This window comes from Apteryx mantelli, chromosome 1 (assembly GCF_036417845.1).
Source record: "Apteryx mantelli isolate bAptMan1 chromosome 1, bAptMan1.hap1, whole genome shotgun sequence".
In the NCBI taxonomy this organism is placed as follows: Eukaryota; Metazoa; Chordata; class Aves; order Apterygiformes; family Apterygidae; genus Apteryx; species Apteryx mantelli.
In genome coordinates, this window is record NC_089978.1 from 149,912,814 (window position 1) to 149,935,948 (window position 23,135).

Below are 23,135 nucleotides of genomic sequence, written 5' to 3' on the forward strand. Positions count from 1 at the left end.
TAAATAAAATGGGAAGTAAAGATTTATGCACGGAAAGAAAGTTCAGGACTGTTATTTAAATAAACAGATATCAAATGTAATATATTCCCTGAGAAAAGTAGAGCAACAAACAAAACAAAACCTCAGGGAAAAAAAGAGGATGACTTAAAGATTATCCTTTCAATTATGTCCTTTGCATTGGTGCAATAGAAAACATTTTTCTGTATATCGTAACAGTCTACAGGAATGACCAAAACATGTCATAAGTTATATGAAAAAGTCATCTTTTGGCAGGTACAGAATTTTGTGTTTAGAAGAGCCCAAATAAAGCATATGTTTTCTGGAACACTCATAAACTTATATACCACTGTGAAAGTCCCACTACTTGTATGATGGGATTTTTTTATCAAAGGTTTGCTTTTGGCCTGTAAGACTGAAATGCAGTTTAGCAATTTTGTCACATCTGTTTTGTGGCTAAATCTTGTGCTCAATAATATGGCAAAAAATTATGCATAGAAAGATGGGCCAAAAGGGGTTCTCTAGCTGGTGCTGATTGTAACCTCAGAAGATACGTAGGGAAAAGAAACACGGTTATTTAGATCTTGTTACGTCCCATATATGCAGCTGGAACTGGCTGTCTATTTGACCTTACTAGACTTTTGAGTGAATGAAAACTTGAAGAACAGCCAGAATTTGGAAAGCCTAATAGTGAAAACAGAGGGCAGAGGCTCACTAATTTACTTTGGAATTTTCAGTTCTTGGATGTTTGCTGGGAAACAATATTTTCCTTTCTTTCTGGACAAATGGCAAAACTAGAAAAAATAGTTTTTTTTTTTCCTGAGATCAACTAAATATATTATGCTTGATCAAGGAAAGATTAGAAATCCTCACAACCTTATTGAACACTACGTTCATTTTTGAGTATGTGATGAAGTGCCAAATTTAGTGATGGAATTTAAGAAATAGTGGGATGGAATTTAAGGAAAGCCACTGGCTCTTCCCATTAAAAGAGTGTGGAATACTACTTTTTCTTATATTTTTTCGATTTAATTAGTTTTCCAGTGTGGTAATTTTCTATTCTTGGTTATAACTTCTATTGGATTTATTTTCTAATATAGTAAAAATGTAAAGCAAGCATTTTCTATAATGTGAAAATTTTCAACAGTCAATGCTACATCTGAAGCAAATTTAGAGTATCTATTGCAGTACAGTTTCAATTGTTGCTGCTTGAAATTCTGGTGCAATTTCTGAAGTGACATGTTTTAGTATTTTTATTTGTTTGTCTGGTTAAGTTATTAGACTGCCTCAATAGCTCTTCCCAGTTTATGATACTGTGGTTAGATACTAAGTGAGCATCCTTAATCTAGCATTGTAATCCTTAAAACCTTGCAGATGACTTAAAAAACAGATGCATCAAAGCTTTTCATCTTTGTTCATTTTACATCTGAAAGTGTAGTAGTTGGTCTCCTGCTATTAGATAGACCCTCAACTATGTTTCCAGAACTGGCTCTGGATTTTGGCCCAAACTAAGGTAATGCTTCTGCACAAAGGTGGGGAATGAATTTGACATTTTGTATGGCTCATGGCAAAAAACACACTAGCAGGCTGTTCTGTACAGCTGTCCTTCCAGGCTTGACCTCTTCCTTTGGGCTTGCTGTGGCCTTATTCTACAGTTGAGTCATGGAGAGTGTACCATAAGCCAGAGAGGAAAGATTTCCTGCTACTTCCCAAGACAACAAATGCCCTGGAAGAAAGAAATAAAAAGACATAGATGAGCTTCTTTTGGTTGCCAACTCCCCTCCCAAATGAGGTTTCAAGGACAGGACTAGTCATCACAGCGCAGCTGCTGGCTTGAGGAAAAGGAGATTCATATCTATATCATTATGTTCTTTATAATTTGGTTTTAATAATCCAAAAAAAATCATCTTTAGGAAGTGGAAACCGGATCTTGCACAACTGGCACATAAATATTACTAAATAATTCTGAATGGTCTGTTCTGGAAAGATAATGCTATCATGTCAAATAATCAAGTGAGTTTATTACTAACAAAGTCATACAGATTAGGAAAAAAAATCCACACTTCTAATGTTCCACATAACTGTAATGGTTTACGGACCCCAATAAAAAGGGTTGCTTCATTTCTTATTGTTTACTCCCAAATGTCCCCAGCCCAATGGGGCAGCTATTAGAATCGGAGACTCCAAGGATGTGATTAACCTCATCCTAGAGTATGGACCCATTTTTGGTTACACTGTCCCTTAAACTTCGCTGACTAGAGCCTTGATTATAGACTGGCTCTAATGGGACAGCTAACTCACGTGTAGGCACCTACAAGTTACCTGAGAGAATATCACCCTAACGTTTGAAGCTGAGTAAATTCACCCTTCCTTTGGAATGGCTCCAAGGTCCAGGAGGTGTTTGGAGTAAAGGTTTCACATGCCTCTTGCACGAATGCCTGTAACTGCCAGGTTTATGAAAAAAACACTTGGGTTACCATGGAGCCTGCTTTTTCTTATTTGTGTGTATAATAGATACTGAAGCATCACTTAAAAGACAAGAAAATTTTGTCAGCATGTTGTTGATAATAATCATGAAATCATTTTTCCTGCTAACTTCACTATATCCATGACTGAAGACAATTAACAGAATTCTAAATAATGTCATCTGAAATCTAGTGAGTTTAAAAGAAAGGGAGAAAAAAAAAAAAGAGCATCGGTTGTAGGGACACAGTTGCCTCTGAACATCCTTTCTGATTTTGTTCTAAATGCTGTGCTCGAGAGCCAAACTAAAACAGGAAAGGGAAACTGATAATACACAATGTTCTGCCAAGAAACACATCGCAAACAAATTATAAATTTTTTTTAATTATCTATTTCAGGTGTGAAATAAATGCAATGACAATGAAAAGCTACTCAGACCAAAGTGTAATTATCAGGCACATTAATTAAAAGATCAGTTTAGGTTTTTAGCTTTGATAGTTTATCAGAAATGCATTAGGTAGCTTTCCCATGAGAACCTCACAAGAAAGGATCCCTGATTGTAACCAATTGTAGCTATACTTGCTAATGGACAATGAATTTTTTTTAATCATCTAACATCTTTCTATCCAGTACAGCTACTTGTAATTAAATAGGAAAGATGGTAGTAATCATTAAAATGACTGAGTTCTTAAAATTTCTAATGACATTGTCTTAGAGCTACAGTATTGAATTGACCCACAGACAAGAGGGACTGGCTGGCAGTTTGCACCTTCTGAGCCTGATGTGTCAGACAGTTATTTATGTTGCTCAGTTTTCAGATGTGTATATCTTTTACTATAGCAGAGTACTTCATAAGTCATTCATAAATTAAATTTCTGTAGAACAAGAGCATCCGTTTCAAAATGCATCAGTGATGAGCAAAGCCAGAAATGCTAGTTAAACTTGATAAAAGTTGGAGGCTGAATAGATAAAACCCCATTTTATTCTGCAGTGAGAAGTACATACAGTTTGACCAAATTCTTTGCATTTAGAAAAAAAAAAGATTAAAAAAAAAAGAGAGATGTATTAACACAGTTTGTGTGTCAAAATATATGCTACTAACTGAAGTCCACTGTCTGTTGTAAGGCAGCAAATCACTTCATACTTGAGAACACGTCTTCTTCTGGAAGCCAGTAAGCCCTTGTTCACAAAGGCTGAGTGGGATCTCACCCATCCGCTGCCTTGGCAAGAGGGCTGGAGCAGGCTGAAGATTTTAAAAGTGCTTAAAGCCTAGGTCAATGGGGTTGTTTAGGATGTTGGCTTTGAAGGATATGTTTACAAGCCTGGGTTTACCCAGAGACAACAGCAGGGATCAGAGTGACATGTTAGACAGGACCAGAGGAGCAGGCAGTGCTCAGGCTCGCCACAGCCCAGGGAGGCTGCCGCACTTCGGCAGAGAGTCTTAACCATGCTGGAAGCCTTTAGAGTTTCTCAGAGAGACCAGGATGAAAAACGTGTTTAGAAATCAGTGCATTCCTCCATTTTCCCAGATTGCACGCTCTGGCCTCCTGGTGATAGATTACATACTATCTTCCCCACATCTGCTGTTAGTGAGAAGGGTTCTCAGCATAGTGTAGTAAGCGCTGGGTTTCTCTTATGTAAACTCCATCAGAATGCATTTTAGATTGAATAATACTTTCAAAGGGAAACATTATTTTTGCTTGAGGATATTGTGATAGCTAATGTATGCATAGGGCTTAGAAACTAATATTATACTTATCATTCAGGTAATGAAATTATTATCATATTTTATTTTGATAAAATTTGTTTACTACTGATAGAGATCGTCCTGGTGTGTATGCTGCTTCTGTTAAATGAATGTTTGCTGCCTGGTATATCTAACAGCTGACAATTGTTCGTCGTGTGATAGCTTGTCCTTCTTTTAGATGTCTTCAGGTGGTTTCAAACTCATTAAACAACTGAATGTCCTCCCATTTCATCCACATTATGAGCCATCTCACGTTCAGTTAGCATGCCTTATATTCAGGCTGTGGATGAAATCTTTTAAGAGCCACCTACATCACTTTGGGAAATGTGATGTGGACTAGCCAGTCATGTAAGGACTTCTGAAAATATTTCTGTAAACTTGGGCTGTAAGGGACTGGCTGCAACTACGATCTGGACAGGAGAAGAGAGGATGAACACTCTGCACGTGACTGAGAGTGCTAATGTGGGATAAATGGGGTATCTTCTAATTCAGTCTCATAAATGATGAGCCCGTAAACAATGACAAAATAAGCTGTATCATTAAGATATGGGTCCCGCATTCAGTTCAAGTTTTGGATATGTAAGGCATGGTATAGTTTTAGATATAGATATAGTTTTCTGCATACCTGACACTAGTGAGTCTTCTTCTGGGGTACTGCATCCATCGTGAGCAGCCCATTTTAAGAACATAAGCAGACTGGAAAGAGCTGAGAGGACAGCAACAATCCTGATCAAAAGCTTTGAAGTGTGATCTGTTATGTCTCTTTAAACCTGAATGGGTGAAGTAAATTCCAGAGACAGGACCATCAGCACTGAATGCCTTTTGCAAATGATATTCTTGGAGTTTATACAGAATTTGAGCATTCTGAGATGGATTTTAAATGGCACAAAAGGCAATTAACTAACTCATTTTAGAGAAAATCAGGGATAAATGTGTGCTTATTCATTTAAAAGTCTTCTCTTTTAAATGCAGAAAATATATTAAATTTCAAGGTTGTAATATAGCTAACAGTACCAGGAAGGAAAAAATAAAAGATAAAAAAGACAATTAAAATGTCCTGACAGAGGGACCTTTTTGAGAGGCAGCATCACAGGCAGAAGACGTGTGGTTTTTCCTTAACTGCCTTCAGATCATAGTCACTTAGGAACCTCAGAATCCCAGTTTTCAATTTTTGTTTTCAAAATCTTTTGCTTTTAATTGAAACATCACTTCATAAACACCTACATCTTGAATGGTAGTGCCTGTGGAAGGTGTTACATTTGAATACTTAGCTTGTAGCTGGTTCTGCAAGACTGACTACAGTTTGCTGCTTGTGATGCAGAGATTTGGGCTGAAATAGACCCTCTGTGTTCCTCTGTGCATTACGGATTGCTTCACCTCTTCAGAGCTAGGCTATTCCCTAACTTGTATTTGCTATATAAAGTTTTAACACCCCTGGCCACCAGAGACATCCACTGCAGCTTTGGCAATTTGAAAGAAGACCTGAGTGTTAAATATTCTGAACTCAAGATTAGTCTCATGGCTCCAGAAAGACTTGGAGAAGATCAGCTTCTGGTGCAGGAATCATACGGAAAAAATCTTTTGCTCAGGTTGTCCTTCAAGTCCATATTGTGCTCTGCTGTTTCAATTTTGATGCCAATATCAAAAAGCTTTTGATACTTAATGGAAAGACTGAAAAGAAAGTTTAACTTACACAGGGTTAAACTTCAGGTGACTGTCCTATACTTTCCAGTGAGAATCATACCTTAAGATTATGTACTAGTCAGATGGTTTCATAGTAAGCATATTTAGGCTTCTTTCCAAAAGAAATCAGAGGTTTAAAGCTCTCTTCACACAAGCATTAAGGATTTCTACCATTTCACAAATCAGTACGAGGCATGTTACAGAAAATTCTATTCTTGAATTCAGCAAGACTAAGATGAAATATTGGATAGAAATTCAGTCTTCCTTGTAGAAGGATGTCACTAAGACCTGCCTGTTAGAAACTGGAAAACACAGAAACATTTTATTTAGGAACTTTGTCAGTTCTCAAAAAGTGTAAGGATTATAACTGCATCTGATCAAAATGAAAAACCATGCAATGTTAGTGTACCATAGAGTATTGTTCTAGGAGACCCCAGGCAGCTAGGAACCTTGCAAATAGTTGTTGTAGAGGTATGCATCTCAGAGAGAATAATGCAAAATCCTATATTTATTTATTTTACCTCAGTTACATCTTGCAATATCTGGAACTCAGTAGGTAAATCAAAAGTACTATTCAGTGTTTTTCTAACTTATTGTAAGGTAAAATTAAATTAAGTCAAATACAGTCTTAATGTTTGAAAATATCAACCCATAATAACATTGCCCTTGGCTTGTGTTGCAAAATGAATTTTCCTAATATGATACACTGTAACTTATTCTGGTTTGCTTGTTTCTGTTGTTCAATCAGATTTTCCTGCTTAGTAGCCTATGATGCTTGGCAAATTTAGCAACAGCCTCATTATGTGCAATCATATAGTTTGTTTCATCATATGGTAGCTACAAATACATTTACGTTACTTTTGCTGCTATCTATCTGAAGCCACCACTGTTTGACTTGCCTAAATACAGTTACACTCTTTATATCACTTGTTCCCGAAGTGTGGTCTGGGAAGTACCTGTGGACTGAGAGATCTTAGGTTATCTGCAAATCATGCCAGGACCGAGGCTTCAAGGAGCCCTTCGGAGCTGCAGCTGCATAGCATTCAGTGCACTGCTTGAATTAATGGATTAGATACTTCCCTTGCCATATAACAAGAATCATATGGCACCACATTTGGGCCTATTTCTGGATGGTGTGTTGAGTCATGGAAACAAAGTGTGAACCACTGCCAAAAATATACCAAGAGAGCACTTACTTATTCTACTAAAAGCTGGCAATAGAAGTTTATTGGGTGCAATGGGTAATATAAACATTTAAAAGTCTAATTTCTGATGTCAAAGGTAAAATAAGCTTGAAGTTCCTCTGTGTATTCATACAAAATCTATGCCTATGTCCACATTTACATTTTAGTTCAAACCAGGAGTGTACGTTGTGTTTTGGTGGTGGTGTTAGCTTTTTTTTTTTTTTTTTTAAGCAAATCTCCCAATTGTTCCTACTTACTGCACTTTGGTTCATGCTGAGGAGCAGTCATAGCAAGCGCAGCTGGGTTTCCTTCCAGATGAAACAGAAGATGCGCTACAGGAGTGCTTCACATGTTTCAGCTTTTAATGGGCATTGAGTCTGTGGGACCAGAGTAGAGCTCTTCTGAAGCAATCCCACCAAAAACCTGTGTAGTACAGACACTCAGTCCTTAGCACCAGCTGCTTCACTCTACAGATCTGTTACTATTTGTGTCCTTTACTATGGAAATTTAAAAAGGATTATCAAAACAATGAAGAAACAAGTAATTTTTGCAGTGAAAAGGATCTAAATTTCTTGCTTTTCCCCCATGAGATAAGGATTTCTGAATTCTACACATGTTCATTCAATAGATTTATACTAGCTCATAGGAACATGTAATAAAGTCCTCTTCCTGAATTAGTTTTAGGAGTCACTTGTACTACTTAAAGCCTTCCTTTTTTTTCCTGCCAAGCCATCAAGTAAATGACTTTTTATCATTTTCTATTTAATACAAGTCATGTTATCACTTTACTGATTTGACTTGTGCATATTCTATTTTGAATGTGACAGGAAACTCCAATGTACTGGAATAGGGGAAAATTTCATTAAACAGGTCTATTGCAATGTTGGCTTTATCTCATGAATTATAATATCCTGTTGATGAGAAGTGTGCTATTTTATTATTGCTGCTGCAGCAAACCAAAAATGTTTTGAGCTGCCAAGGAAATGAAACTGGGGGGAGGGGGGGCAGGGGGGTATACTAGCAATAAACATCAGTATTAGAGGATGAAGCTTGAAGGAAGCGTTTGTGCACATAAATTTAAGAATAGAGTTAAAACTGCTGCTCATGGGGGACTTCAACCAGCCTGATATCTGCTGGAAAGACAACACAGCTAGGCACAAACAGTCCTGGAGGTTCCTGCAGAGCGTTGGTGACAACTTCTTGACACAGGTGGTGGAGGAGCCAACAAGGAGAGGTGTGCTGCTGGACCTTGTACTAACAAACAAAGAAGGACTGGTGGAAGATGTGAAGGTTGGGGGCAGCCTTGGCTGCAGTGACCACGAGGTGGTGGAATTCAGGATCCTGCGAGGAGGCAGCAGGGCACCAAGTAGGATCGCAACCCTGGACTTCAGGAGAGCAAACTTTGGCCTCTTCGGGGACCTACTTGGAGGAATCCCATGGGTTAGGGCCCTAGAAGGAAGGGGTATTCAAGAGAGCTGGTTAATATTCAAACATCACTTCCTCCAGGCTCAAGAGCGGTGCATCCCTATGAGTAGGAAGTCAAGCAAAGGAGGTAGGAGACCTGCATGGATGAGCAAGGAGCTCCTGGCAAAACTCAACCAGAAGAAGGAAGTATACAGAAAGTGGAAAGGGGGACAGGCTGCTTGGGAGGAATATAGGAACGTTGTCAGAGTATGCAGGGTTGATGAGGCTAGGAAGGCCAAGGCCCATTTGGAGTTGAATCTGGCAAGGGATGTCAAGGACAACAAGAAGGGCTTCTTCAAATACATCAGTAGCAAAAGGAAGACTAGGGAGAACGTGGGCCCTTTGCTGAATGGGGTGGGTGCCCTGGTGACAAAGGATGCAGAGAAGGCAGAGTTACTGAATGCCTTCTTTGCTTCAGTCTTTACTGCTCAGGCCAGCCCTCAGGAACCCCAGACCCTGGAGACAAGAGAGAAAGTCTGGAGAGAGGAAGACTTTCCCTTGGTTGAGGAGGATCGGTTTAGAGATCATTTAAGCAAACTTGACACCCACAGATCCATGGGCCCTGATGGGATGCACCCACGAGTGCTGAGGGAGCTGGCGGGTGTCATTGGTAAGCCACTCTCCATCATCTTTGAAAGGTCATGGAGAAGAGGAGAGGTGCCTGAGGACTGGAAGAAAGCCAGTGTCACCCCAGTCTTCAAAAAGGGCAAGAAGGAGGACCCAGGGAACTACAGGCCAGTCAGCCTCACCTCCATCCCTGGAAAGGTGATGGAGCAGCTCATCCTGGAGGCCATCTCCAAGCATGTGGAGGAAAAGAAGGTGATCAGGAGTAGTCAGCATGGCTTCACCAAGGGGAAATCATGCTTAACCAATCTGATAGCCTTCTATGATGGAATGACTGGCTGGGTAGATGAGGGGAGAGCAGTGGATGTTGTCTACCTTGACTTCAGTAAGGCCTTTGACACTATCTCCCAGAACATCCTCATAGACAAGCTCAGGAAGTGTGGGCTGGATGAGCGGACAGTGAGGTGGCTTGAGAACTGGCTGAATGGCAGAGCTCAGAGGGTTGTGATCAGTGGCACAGAGTCTAGTTGGAGGCCTGTAGCTAGCGGTGTCCCCCAGGGGTCAGGACTGGGTCCAGTCTTGTTCAACTTCTTCATCAGTGACCTGGATGAAGGGACAGAGCGCACCCTCAGCAAGTTTGCCGATGATACAAAACTGGGAGGAGTGGCTGATACACTGGAGGGCTGTGCTGACATTCAGAGGGACCTGGACAGGCTGGAGATGTGGGCGGAGAGGAACCTCATGAAGTTCAACAAAGGCAAGTGCAGGGTCCTGCACCTAGGGAACAATAACCCCATGCACCAGTGCAGGTTGGGGGTTGAGCTGCTGGGAAGCAGCTCTGCGGAGAAGGACCTGGGAGTGCTGGTGGACACCAAGTTAAGCATGAGGCAGCAATGTGCCCTTGTGGCCAAGAAGGCCAATGGTATGCTGGGGTGCATCAGGAAGAGTGTTGCCAGCAGGTGGAGGGAGGTGATTCTCCCCCTCTACTCAGCCCTGGTGAGGCCACATCTGGAGTCCTGTGTCCAGTTCTGGGCTCCCCAGTACAAGAGGGATGTGGCACTACTGGAGCAAGTCCAGCGAAGGGCTACCAAGATGATTAGGGGACTGGAGCATCTCTCTTATGAGGAAAGACTGAGAGAGCTTGGCCTGTTTAGCCTGGAGAAGAGAAGGCTGAGAGGAGATCTTATCAATGTGTACAAGTATCTGAAGGCAGGGTGTCGAGAGGATGGGGCCAGACTCTTTTCAGTGGTGCCCAGCGACAGGACGCAAGGCAACAGGCACAAACTGAAACACAGACAATTCCAGCTGAACATGAGGAAATACTTTTTCACTGTGAGGGTGACAGAGCACTGGAACAGGTTGCCCCGAGAGGTTGTGGAGTCTCCTTCTCTGGAGATATTCAAAACATGCCTGGACGCAATCCTGTGCAACGTGTTCTAGGTGACCCTGCTTGAGCAGGGGGGTTGGACTAGATGATCTCCAGAGGTCCCTTCCAACCTCAGCAATTCTGTGATTCTGTGATTCTGTAATTCTATAAGCTCATATATATTAGCACTGAATTTCGTAATTCCAACCTAAAGCTTCTTGATCTTCTTTTTGACATGGGTCTGTGATGAATTCTGCACCATCACTAATGTTAGCTAGAAACCTATGTTTTTCCCTTACGTAGCAGAACTTTCTAAGTGTGTTCAGGGTCCAGGATTTTACTGCAGTAGAGAAACTAGCCTATGAATTTAGTCCTCATGGACAAAAAAAATTCTCTTGTTTCATATTCTCCCAGGTCTAATCTATAAGAAAAAGGGAAAATACAGTACACATTGCAGTGTAGAAAATCTATAGGATAATTATTAAAATGTGGTGCATATTCAGTTTTAAATAGTTCACTTCTTGTTTTTGTACATGAATCATTCATTATTGAAAATTGTTAAATTTAAGAGAAATAGCAATATCTTATATGTGAGGAGAAAGGTATACATACTTTAATCTATTATGCTTTTGCTTTTATGATTACTATCAGAGAGTCATTCTATAAATTGTTAACTGTAATATATAAAATATGAAATGTAATATGGAAATATGAAATATGAAAATATGTATTTTCAAAATACATGCTCTTTTTTCTTTATAGTGGCCTTAAATTTCCAGACACCTGGAGTACAAATGGAATTGCAAAATGGAAAATTCCTAGACAATGGTGGTTGTGGCTATATTCTGAAGCCAGAATTCTTGAGAAACCGCAATTCAACGTTTAACCCACACAAAGTAGCAGGAGAAAGTAGTCCAGTAGCTCTTTCAATAAGGGTAAGTTTAGTTAATTCCTGATTTGTTCCATAAAATGTGAAGAAAACTGCCTTTAGGTAGTTCAGACCTATTAATTTATCTATTATTGGTATCTCATTTTATCCTCATTCCAGTTTGCTGAAAAGTTTAATGTTGATTTTTAACAGCACACCACTCTCATACAGTAGGTATTGCTGCTTCACTGGTTTCCCATCTGTAGTTCACTTCTGTTTATAAAAAGCATTTGTTCAGACATTAAAAGAGTTTGTAAAAACACATGATTTTCACAGTGTTGTATATGAGAATAAAAATAAAGCTTGCATTGGTCACAGGTGTAGTTGACAAGGGGACATGTGAGCTATAGTTGTAGGGACCAAACTCTATGAAAACTTTCATAAATTGAATATGCAGTTTTCATGCTATTTTATTCAAGTATTAGGAATATCCTGTACTATGATAATGCTAATTGACAAAGGCAAACATTTAAAGATATGATAGCAAACTTTATACTTCTTTTAAGTTTCATTATCTTCCTACACCTATGTAAAAACTGTTTATCATCTTAAAAAAATATAAAAAAGGGTAAAAATGGGGATGAATTAATAAGCATTTAAATTATTTCTACTTCTCCCACATTCAAATCTTGTTTAGTTCTTAAAAAATACTAGAAATAGATGTCATCTAAAAATAATGGATTAGAAAAACCCTGTTTTTGAGGTCAAGTAGATATTTTACAATTTTTAGAAAACTACCTTTAGAAAACTACCTTTTCCCAATGAAAAATGCTATGTCTGATCACATAGTATACTGCTTGCATAAGTGCTATTTAATTAGCATAACATCAGTGTATAATTGATATTTCATTTCTTTCAGAGAAATAAATTGTGGGAATGAAACATTAGCTAAATAACAATTACAAAATGCTTACACAATGTGTGCACCTTATCCAGAACATTTTAGTTTCCTTTCAGTGAGCATACCGATCACACAGTAGACATAAACATGATTTCAAGCACCCATGACTACACACCAGTTATTTTAGCCTTTATTTATATAAGGCTGTGTGATTAAAGATGAGGAAAAATCCCAGATTGTAATCCAGGCGACAGACAAAATGATTGACTATGCAAAGGAAATTTCTGAGTATGGAAGACGTTGGAAAAGAGAAAGGCAGCTTTTGAGACTGATGACATAGCCGGGAAGGACAGGCTGGACAGGGCAGGCTCCAGGGCAGTGCTGGCATCCCCCTGGCCGGCGGATGGACTATAGGATTCAGAGAGCCCAGTTAATATGGTTGGCAGCAAAAAACAGGAGATGGTGGTGGAAGACAAAAAATTCAGGAGCAGGAGTCAAAGGAAAAACAATTTCTGCTGAAGAAGAGTTGCCAGTTTGATGAAGGGAGAAATTAGTTTACAGTTAGAGGTCAAACATATAAAACATCTAGGTGTCAAAAACCTCTCAGATTGCATCTGAATGAGTAGCTCATTTTAGAGAGGGATATAGGTGAACACAAAAATCACTGGGGCTGATTTTACTGAATCCAACAGCCCTCTTTTCTGATGTGCCCATAATTCCCCTCAGTAGGAAGAGAGCATAGCCTTTGAAACACAAATATGCAAGGTAATTTATATGGAAACTTCTGAGCTCAGCATGTTATTTTCTCTCTCTCTGTTTCACCTTGGCTCCTACAAATGTTCGGCTCCATTTATGGATGTAGGTCACAGCAGGCTGAAAGCAGCTCGCTCTGCTCCTACCTGGAGTGTGATGCTGAGAATGGGCAGGAAGGAAGCAAAGGGGTAAGACCAGGAGGCAGCGCTTGGCCCGCGCGGCTGGATTTTAGAGATGACATTCACATGTCAAAGGAAGCCCCTGGTTTTAAGTGGGCAGTCTGTCAGCGCTTGCAGCTTGCAAAGCTTTCTCATGAGGCTAACAGCTATTTTCCAGGGGCTAGGCAACATTAGGGTTCGCTGGGCCACTGGCTTTGCATGTGTCAGGCTACAACTTTCCTTGGAGCAAGGTGTTAAAGGAAATACCTAAGCACAAGATGGAATTTGTGGCTTTGACTTTTTACAGATCGAAAGGGTTGACTAGAATCTGTATGATGAGTTTTAACATTTAGTTCTGAGATTCGGACCGTAAGAGTCACATCTTCTGCCTAAGCTTGAAGACTTACTTAGCTCTCTTGATACATTCCACCACTGCTGTCTAAAATGCAGATTACTGTATGGATGCTTATCCTTTCCTAGGTGTACCAAAATATAGCTAGAAAGCAGACAAAGCTTTGACTGTCATAAATCCCTTGTTAGACCTGCTGCCAGAACACCAGGTAGCCTGAGGCAAAATTTCCAGGGAACTAACTAAATTAAGGAGAAAAACATCAGGGTGCCTACTAACTGCTGAATTTTTATGTTTGACTTTGAAAGAGAAGGAACACAGGTAAGGAACTCTGCTACACAGCCTGTAACACAATGCTGATGTCACCCTGGGTGTTAGCGCTGGTCCGCTAGACACAGCTTTAATAGAAGTTTGTAAGCTTCACCTCAAAAAATGCAAAATCACTAGACTGAGTCCTCAGACATTTTTATTTTGTGTACTAACCAAATGTTATTTTTATGGCTAGTTATCGAGTAAAAATGCTTAAATCTGAAAATTATTATTTAAAACACAGTGATATCAAATTAAACAGGAAGTATCCTATTCTTAATTTCATTGTGTTTAGTATGTATTTTTATAACAGTTTCTATATGGCTGGTACATGCTTCCTATAGTTGTTTCTTATAGAATTTTTTTTGGTTATTACGTACAGACCATTTCTAGAATTATTTCAATACATTACAACTTTCGTTTTCCAGCTCATCAGTGGTCATCAGTTACCACGCAGTAATCTATCGAAGACTAACAAAGCTGACCCTTTAGTGCAGATAGAAATTTATGGTGTGCCAGAAGATCAAACAAAAAGGCAATCTAGTGTTGTAAAAAGCAACGGTGAGCATCGGTCTTATTCTCTTAACTGTGAACAAAAGACAACAATATTTCATGTGGAATAGCCATTTTTCCTTTCCAAAAAGCTGTTATGTATTTGTGGAGGCTGCAATTATTTCTGTCTAGACTGGGACCTTGTGGTACAAAATCTGTAGCAGAACTTCATTCTGTGTGCCATTTTTGTAGAGCAGGAGGTTAAGGAAGCATAAACTCCCCTAGACAGTAGCTCTCTTCTAAAGGAAAATGCATTGTCTTTACTCACCATTAAATAAAAGAATTTTTGTGAAGAAATTTCTGTGACTTCTCCACTTAGCTCTTTCATGAGGTTTCTAGTAAGACCAGCCCCTTAACTGCTTGAGAGATGAAGTGCGTGCTCTTTGTATTTGTCTTCAAGCATCCTCTTACCTTTATCATGTAGACCTCCTTAATGTCTCAGCCTAAAGGTTCTCTGTGATCTCCCTTCTTCCAGGCTTCTGTCTTCTGTTTTTCCCTTCTCCTTTTTGTAGATGGTTGATGTTTTAAACTGGCTCTTGAATTCCTGTTTCTTTCTGTATGAACTTTTTTCAGGAAGAAGTGCCCCCTCCTGTTCCAAGTCCTCTTTTTGGTTTTTGTTTTTAGTCAAGTCATCTCTTTTCTACCTTGATTTGTTTAGCTTCTACCTCATTTCCAACACTGTAAAAAGAGAAACTTTGGCAAAAACATGAAACTGGTTCAGCTGAGTAGAGATTCTGAATCTGGTGTCACTGTCCCATTTTGCTCTCTTCAAAGAGAAGATACCAAGTTTCTTAGGCTTTTGATTTACACTACTATATAGCTATTGCATGGAAATCCCGAGAAGGGGCTGACATGCATACTGTAGGCATGTCTCAAGCTGCCTATGCTGGCTTCAATCTGAGGGTTTCTCTTTGACTGCTTTTACTCCACAATCTATACAATAGATTTGACCTATACCACTGCAATCAGTGGGATTTCCACCATTTATTTTAGTATCTCTGCCAGTTCAGACTAGTGATAGCAGATACAGTTCTGACATTAAACAAAAGGAATGCAATGTTATTTTGATACTGTGCATTTTCTCTTTTCATCAGCTTTGAGCCCCAGATGGAATGAGACTTTTACGTTTACTGTCCAAGTTCCAGAGCTGGCACTGATACGCTTCAACGTGGAAGATCAGATATCTCTGGCTGCAAATGAATTCCTTGGCCAATACACTTTACCAGTGCTGAGCCTGAGCAAAGGTAATATTCTTAGGAGTGAACTGCATATAATAGCACAAAGTAACCTATAACAACAGAATTTTTTATCCTTACTGTAGTATTGATGGAGTACAGCATTATGTTCATTTCCCACAAGAAGCTTTGCATTATGTATAATAATAGGTAAAAATTGCACTCTTTGTATTTTTAAGACATTGTAGTCTCTGAATGCAAATCCACAGTATAGAAATCAAAAGAATATTTATGACTGTTAATTATTCCTACTGCAGTATTCCTCCACTTCCATTCCAAGCAGAAACAGATCAGACAGTATTTTAGCTTGTTCCAACAGGAAGCGAGAACAGCGATTAGTCAAAAGCACCACAAAGGCAACAGTTTTGTGCACTTGCTACTCAGTCAGGCCCAAATAACAATACAATCCCCCCCCCAAAAAACCCCAAAACCCACAAAACCCTCATACTACCTATCTGCAACTTTTCAGAGCAGAGAAAGAAGAAAATAAATTAAGCATAATATTTACAGTTTTATTATTGGTAGTATTTTTTTTTTTATTGTACCAGCATAGCTCCTGGAATCTCACAGATTAATAGGCTGTGCAATAAAGAGCAGACACAGAAGTCAGTAGGCCAAGGAGAAAGGCTTATGTAAAATGGCTGTTTACTATATTGAATTTCCAAAGCTATTTCTGACAAAACAAACAGAACCAACTTTTATTAGCGAATGAAGATGTGAAGGCAAAAAGTCAGAGCTGGCAATGGGCACTGTGCCTTTTTTATTAAGCTTAACAGGATTTTTAATGGCTTCTTCCTTCCAGGTTCTGAAAACATCATAGAGCTGTTTGTGATTCTTTCTAGAAGGAGAGGAGTTGCACAAGAACAAAGACATTTACTCTTAAAGCACACTTGCCTTTCTCCAACATAAATCTTTACACTGATCACCATCTATTTTCCCTTTATTTGCATGTTTCGTGGAAATAACCCCCCCTGATATCTGAGAGAACTTTAAATAGCAGACATTATAGCTTAAATATGGTTGCAAAACCATCATTTTGGGCAAATTTATTTGTAGAATTTTTCAGTGCATCTCTAGTGTGCCTGTATAGTTTAATTTGGGTCACAAATGATGAATTTACATTTTTTGAAATGCAAGAGAATGCAGATTCTACACTACAGATTTTGAGTGGAGTAATTTTAAAACATTAAGAAATGAGTGTAGATGCAATAACTATAAACAGTGCCAAACAAATTGCCCCCCCCCTTAATACACAGAAAAAAATGTAAATGTCATTAAGCTACCCAGGGGCATAAATGAAATGCTGTTAAAAAACAAGCTGACAGCTAATTTCAGAATTCATGGTGATACTTAACATTGAGACCTCTGGATTCCCAGGCTGGAACCACAATTTTGCCTTAGGTACCTATGCTCCCAAAATAGTGAGAGGGGAATATAATGTGTCTTACAAGGGGATTCACAACAGTCTGTATTTCTGAGAACTGTCTAAGCCAAAATACTAAGGAGTGAGTTATGACTTAAATCTTACCCCTCTTCAAGGCTCTGATGCTTTATTCTGCACTACAGGACTGCCCCTCCTTCCCTAGGACTCATATCCCTGAGGTTTCCCCTGAGGGCAGGTTGCTTAAGCTCATCCTTCCAAAAGCTGAGCAGTGCTTACATCTCTTTTTTTTTTTTTTTTGACAGGTAGCAGCACAAAGTTTTGCCATTGCCACCCTCCCCTGCACTCTCTGCTGAAAGGATTCAAATTTATATCTTCACTTTCCTCCCTCCCCCAGCAGTCTCCCCACCACTCAGCTGTAAATTGCCCTGGGGAAGGGTGCTTGCTGCCCACCTGTGGGAGCATTTCATTTTTCATGCAATGATTAAGCAGATACATTGAAAGAGGGACTGAAAAATGAAAATAATTCTCTAGCTGGGAGGTTAAAGACTAGAGAAGGGGGCTGGGTTATAGGCCCCATCTCTATGACTTTATTATGTAAAATCCTTAAATAACAGAACAAGAATGCAAACATCCCACGTCCCACAACCATACTATCATCACTGGGTCAATGAATAGTTAATTATTTCATACAAATTGGAACAATATCAATAGAAAGGAAGACGTTTTACTTCACTCATGACACTGTAGAATACCATATAGCTAGGGGCTAGAAAACAGTCCTTGGAAATGAGTCTTAGTCTTCCACATACTGGGTGAATGCTCTAAAATTGATCTCTAATGCATGTTACCTCCTGCAGTGTAACTTGAAAGAAAAGCTGACTGTTGCCAGTTTTTGTATGGAACCTGATTTGTCCGGTGCACTCAGACTGAGCCCACTAGACTAAACCAATGAGCTGAGGAAAGCAAAGGCACATGAGCGTCTTGTGGGTGAACTAGGTGCCGATTTGCTCAGCTTTAATATCTGCTGCCCAGCAGCTGAACCTTAGGTGCCAGGTGGACTTTCATGTTGGACAAAAAAAAGAAAATCCAAGCCCAAATGAGGCTCCCACAGACTGTATTTAAAGAAGAATTTTGAAAACTGTAGCTATGAACACAGATACTTACTCATAATAGATACTTAAATAACTGCAGCTATAAATACATAGATAAAATACAGAAAATATTTAATTTACCAAAATTTTGACACTGTTTAATATTATGTAATATGGACATTTTACAATTTTATAAAGCAAAAAAGATTTTGGGTTGGGGAGGGGATTTGTTTTGTTTTCAGAGCAGGAAAGTTAGTTAAGTCTGAAGTTTAGAAATACGGCTTCTCCAAATGCTTCAGGTCTCCAGATGCATTTAGTTTCTGAATTATGCCATACCTCTGATACTGGAGAACAATCTTGAATGAAAAAGATCTTTAACAGGTTTAAGAGGTCATGGCTAGGAGACAATCTCATGCTACACCTTTTCTCTGCTTCAGCTGAATAGAGTGTTACCATTGCAACACTGAATGCTTTTTTTCCCAGAATGGGGAAAAAAATGCAGAATGGTTGTTTTCCCAGAAGCCGTATCACTGTTGATTCACAAGTTATTTAATTGGAGGTGCTATAAGAACAGTGTGTGCATCACAGTTTTCTGGATATTAAAATGTGTGCTTTCCTAATCTTTAAATATCATTGGGATAGAAGTCTTCAGTTTGAAAACCAAGAACATCCTTAAAGGCACTGAAAGTTTATAATGGGAGTTTTTCTGTCCAAAAATGCCAGAATTGAAATATTGTATATGTAGAGGAGAAAACCAGTAGATATGGGTTTGCAGCTCTCTATGATTTCAGTTTATTTTTAAGTGTTATTTAGAGAATCATAAATTATGCTTCATTTGCACAGTAGATGATTATGTAAATTCTGATGGAGATAACTCCATCATAAGCTTTGCATTTGTGGTTAATATACTAATGAAGTGTCATTACATTTACAGGTTACTGTAACATTCCTCTGTTTTCCAAAGCTGGTGACAATCTTGAACCTGCATCACTGTTTGTTTACGTCTGGTACTATTAACACGGCTCCACGGTAGCAGTAGTTTCGAAGCACCACGTCCTGCTCAATAAAGCAGACATCACAAGGCTTGCAACAACCCAATGGTCTGATTTCCACAGTGGCATATTCTCAATGATTTTATTAAGCTAATGGGACTTCTTGTGTGAGTAAAGGGTATCCTAAAAAAGTAATGGCTCCAGAATTCGGCCCTACTGCAATTTAGAAATAATTCAGAAGGACTGAACTTTTTGAGGACATTTTGATAAATTCAATTAATAATTTTATTTGCAGCTAATTGCAAAATTATGATTAATTGCTGAATGAGAATAATGGTTTAATATTTATGATCTAAGACTTCAAAAATTATGAGCATGTGACAGTGAATTTTTTATTTATACTGAGCAAAAGCTTTAACCATTGTACAATCAATCAGTCTTTTCAAGGAAATGTGAAAAATGACACATACAATTTACCCTTTAAATTCATAATAATGGCAGCTTTTGATGGGAAGATAACTCATTAATTTCCGTTGTAATTTTGTTACCTCCAAAAAAACAGTCTTGAGAAAAACAGCTCTTAAAATGATAAAATCTCAGATGCTCTTGGTACCTTTTCTCAGCCTAGTCTTGAACCTCCTACTGTTAAAGATAGACAATTCATGGACTGATTTGTATAGGGCTCTGTTCGTCATAGCAGCAGGGAGCTTGGGATACATCTTACTGTAAACTCAGGAAATGGGAAACATAATGGGCAGCTTTGAGGTGGACTAGAAGAACCAATGTAGAAAACGCAAGGGTTGAATGTGTGATTTAAGGTCTCCGAGAGCAACTTCATGCCTGACATAACTATCAGTGTAGATCTTGTCCCTAAGTCAGAATTCTCCCACCTTCCTTACAAAACTGAAGTATTGTTGAGCTTCCACAAGAGCATATCTACAAGGCTAACTGCAGATGTGCTACTCAAACGGATTTTTTTCAAAGGCCTTTACATTTATTGGTTTCTTTAATACCAAACAGTACTGCTTATGTTTGCAGACAGTTCTGATAATACTATATTTTAATGCTTTTTTTAGTCACATATCCTTCATAAAAAAACATGTGTGTTGCTCTAAGATGGAAAATCAGGGCATGTTGTAAACAATGATTAGAAAATGTCACAGGAAATAACACTATTAGAAAATTGCATTAAAGTTTTAATAAGGAAACCAAAACAGGAGACTAAGAAGAATCTGAAATCAATATTGAACTGTAAGGTCAGGTAATTTGATAACATTGTAAGCTGGGCACAATATGTTTTCCATGCTTGAAGTGGCAAGTCACTTGTTTCTGTACCCAGGAAAGCCTATAATCTAAAATGTTAGACTTGTTGATCTTTGTACTGATTATATCTGAATGCTAGCCAATATCCTTTACATGTGGCAAATATTTTATAGCTTTTTTCAGCTCTGAAAAATCCTGATAATACTACTCAAGGAGAGTTTCCCCCCACCTCCCTTTAGTGAGGAGGTATTTAATCTCCGCAAGCAATCTGGTGGACCTGTTCTGGGAGCCAGACTAACCAAGTGACAAAGGCAATTGGTTTGGTGGTGAGGAAAAGCTCCAGCTTATTTGGATTCCTAAACTACACTCCTAGTGCCACTTCAGGAACTTTATACAACATTACCTTCCAAAGTCTGATTTGTGAGTGTCCTTAGGGAGAAGGTGGCAATTATCTTTAGCTTCTGGCATTATTATCCCTCTGTTGACTGCTTTTCCACCTGGCAGAACAAATGTCAGACCTACATAGTATATGGTAACTTGAAATTTTACAGCAGATCAGATCACAAATGAACATGGTTCCTGTGCATTAAAAACGTGCCCTTGATTCTGGAAAGCTTTATATACACGCTCAGCTGTGTGTGTGTAAGAGGCTGGCATTAATGGACAGTTCATTACAGCTGTTCGCATGCTAAATGCTTAAAGACGTGCTCAGATGGTTCCTTCATTTATATAAAAATGCTTTGAAGAACAGAGCCCATAATTAGTCCCAGTGAACTCAAAGGTACCACTCATGTTCACTGGTTACATGTATGTATATATACATCTTCATAGCTCTCCATGTATGTATTGACTGGTTTCCCTTAAGCAGCATAAGTATGCAATCGAGTAAGACTAGTGAACAAAGATTCCCTACAGCGTGATCTCAAATAAATGCTATGCTGAAATTTTACATTCAATATGTTTTATTTATTCATCAGTATTAACCTCTCCCTCCTCCTTTCTCCCCACAAATGACCATTTTTATCCGCTTCTGGGATGTCAGAATAAAAGAAATGACGAAGTATCTTACTGCCAAATGAATATCCTGGATTGAAAGTTACATTATATTAACAAAGTACACCAACATATACTGCTCAAAATGTCTAAAGTGCAAGTTTTAAAGTTCTTTTTTTTTAATGTATTGATTGTGTAACATTTAATATGAAATATGTTAGAACTGTTTGAAATGTATTGGCACCTGGGGAACCACCTCACAGACCTCTGGAGACTCACCATACGCAGTGGGTCATAGTGAACCCTGATAAATTACACCATTACCAGCACTGTTTCAAAACAGAGTCAGTGGAGAGATTGGCACTGTCTCAAATGGACTTAGAATTAGGCTCTGACCCACAGTTTGATCTATACAGAATATCAGTATTTTTACAGTAGTATTTAATAAAAAACAAACAAAAATACTTCATTTCTGTCATAAGAATTTCCTTCATGCTGCTGCAAGTTCTTAGCATGTGATTTTTTACCCACACTAACAGCAATATGTTGCAAGATGATGGTAGCAAATTTAAGAAAATAGCCTTATGATTAGAAATATTAAGATGTGATCAGCGGATGACTGCGTATTCTCAAGGGCAACTGAGACAAAATGTACCATGGGAAATGGGATAAAGAAACATTAGTGGATAAATAATTGAATTATCTTAGACAATATTTAAATTATACTGTTTCCCAGTGGGTACCACTTTTCTTCATTTAACTGGACACTGCTCAGCCGAATGTTAACAGCTCCCACAAATGTTCCTTTGCTTTTCACAACAAGCTTCAGTATACGTCCCTTGAGCTCCGTGACTGTGTCATATACAACCTGCAATTATATATAGCGAAACAGGAAAAGCATTTGAATATGTGAATCTATTTGATAGGCGAAACACTTACTTTGATACAGCATTCAGGATGGTTATTATGACTTTCCAATAATTGCTTTAAACTGCCCTCCAGAATTGTAAACTACCACCTATGAGCCAAATTCACTCAAATTAGTGCATTTATCTCAGAAATATATTTGACTTCATGTAGTTTAAGTAGAAGAGCTTCTGCCTGCTTAGGCTGATTACTGAGCACTTGTAAATAAATTCAAAACCCGTGTTTGCAAAGCTTGAGAAAAAAATGAGTATACATAATTTTCCCTGTGAAAACTGAAACTCTAACTTAAGCAGAGTTTTGAGCTCAAATGTGAAGAAATACCAGATCCTCCATGAAGTCCACCAGGGGCTTTGATAATACTGTTGATTTAAGGAGGGAGACATTCAGATGGAGGACACTCATCATGGGCAGAAGTATGAAAACATAAGATAGATAATTCTGGAGAAGTATAGATTATTATAATGTTGAAATAGCTTTCCATAGCAGATACTTTGATATATTGTATTGCTCTTCCCTGAAGATTAAACACACAAGAATACTGTTTTGATGCCAAGTATTTTTTTGTAACCATTTATTTTGTAACGTTGCATAGTAGTGCCTCAAAGCAACTTTTTATTGCATTGATACATCTCATAAAGGTACATCACATCAATGCACAGCAACTCAGATTATTTTTCCTCAATACCCTACTTACTTGTGATTAAATCTTGCACTACACACCAGAATTAAAAAAAGTCAAAGCAGAAACTAATTTTCTTTTCACCAAGACTTCCATGAGATTTCATAATTGTTCTAGATCAAACACAATCCCCACAAAAAGACAGAGCATAATTTTTCATTGAAAATTGTGTGTATAAATTCTACCATTTCAATGCAAATATGCCTATGTGTG

At 38.5% G+C, this 23,135-nt stretch overlaps 2 protein-coding genes across 2 annotated transcripts in view; one reads left to right on the forward strand and one right to left on the reverse strand.

Moving 5' to 3' along the window:
- Nucleotides 1-19,113, forward strand: part of PLCZ1 (phospholipase C zeta 1) — a 60,303-nt gene extending 41,190 nt beyond the window's left edge. Inside the window, exons 10-13 of the mRNA XM_013947366.2 lie at nucleotides 11,231-11,403; nucleotides 14,235-14,367; nucleotides 15,453-15,602; nucleotides 19,003-19,113. Coding sequence (XP_013802820.1) covers nucleotides 11,231-11,403; nucleotides 14,235-14,367; nucleotides 15,453-15,602; nucleotides 19,003-19,085 — 539 coding nt within the window. The 3' untranslated portion in view covers nucleotides 19,086-19,113. The remainder of the gene's footprint in view (nucleotides 1-11,230; nucleotides 11,404-14,234; nucleotides 14,368-15,452; nucleotides 15,603-19,002) is intronic.
- Nucleotides 19,114-21,896: 2,783 nt separating this feature from the next.
- PIK3C2G (phosphatidylinositol-4-phosphate 3-kinase catalytic subunit type 2 gamma) overlaps nucleotides 21,897-23,135 on the reverse strand; it is a 216,234-nt gene continuing 214,995 nt past the window's right edge. The window contains exon 32 of the mRNA XM_067289854.1: nucleotides 21,897-22,184. Coding sequence (XP_067145955.1) covers nucleotides 22,032-22,184 — 153 coding nt within the window. The 3' untranslated portion in view covers nucleotides 21,897-22,031. The remainder of the gene's footprint in view (nucleotides 22,185-23,135) is intronic.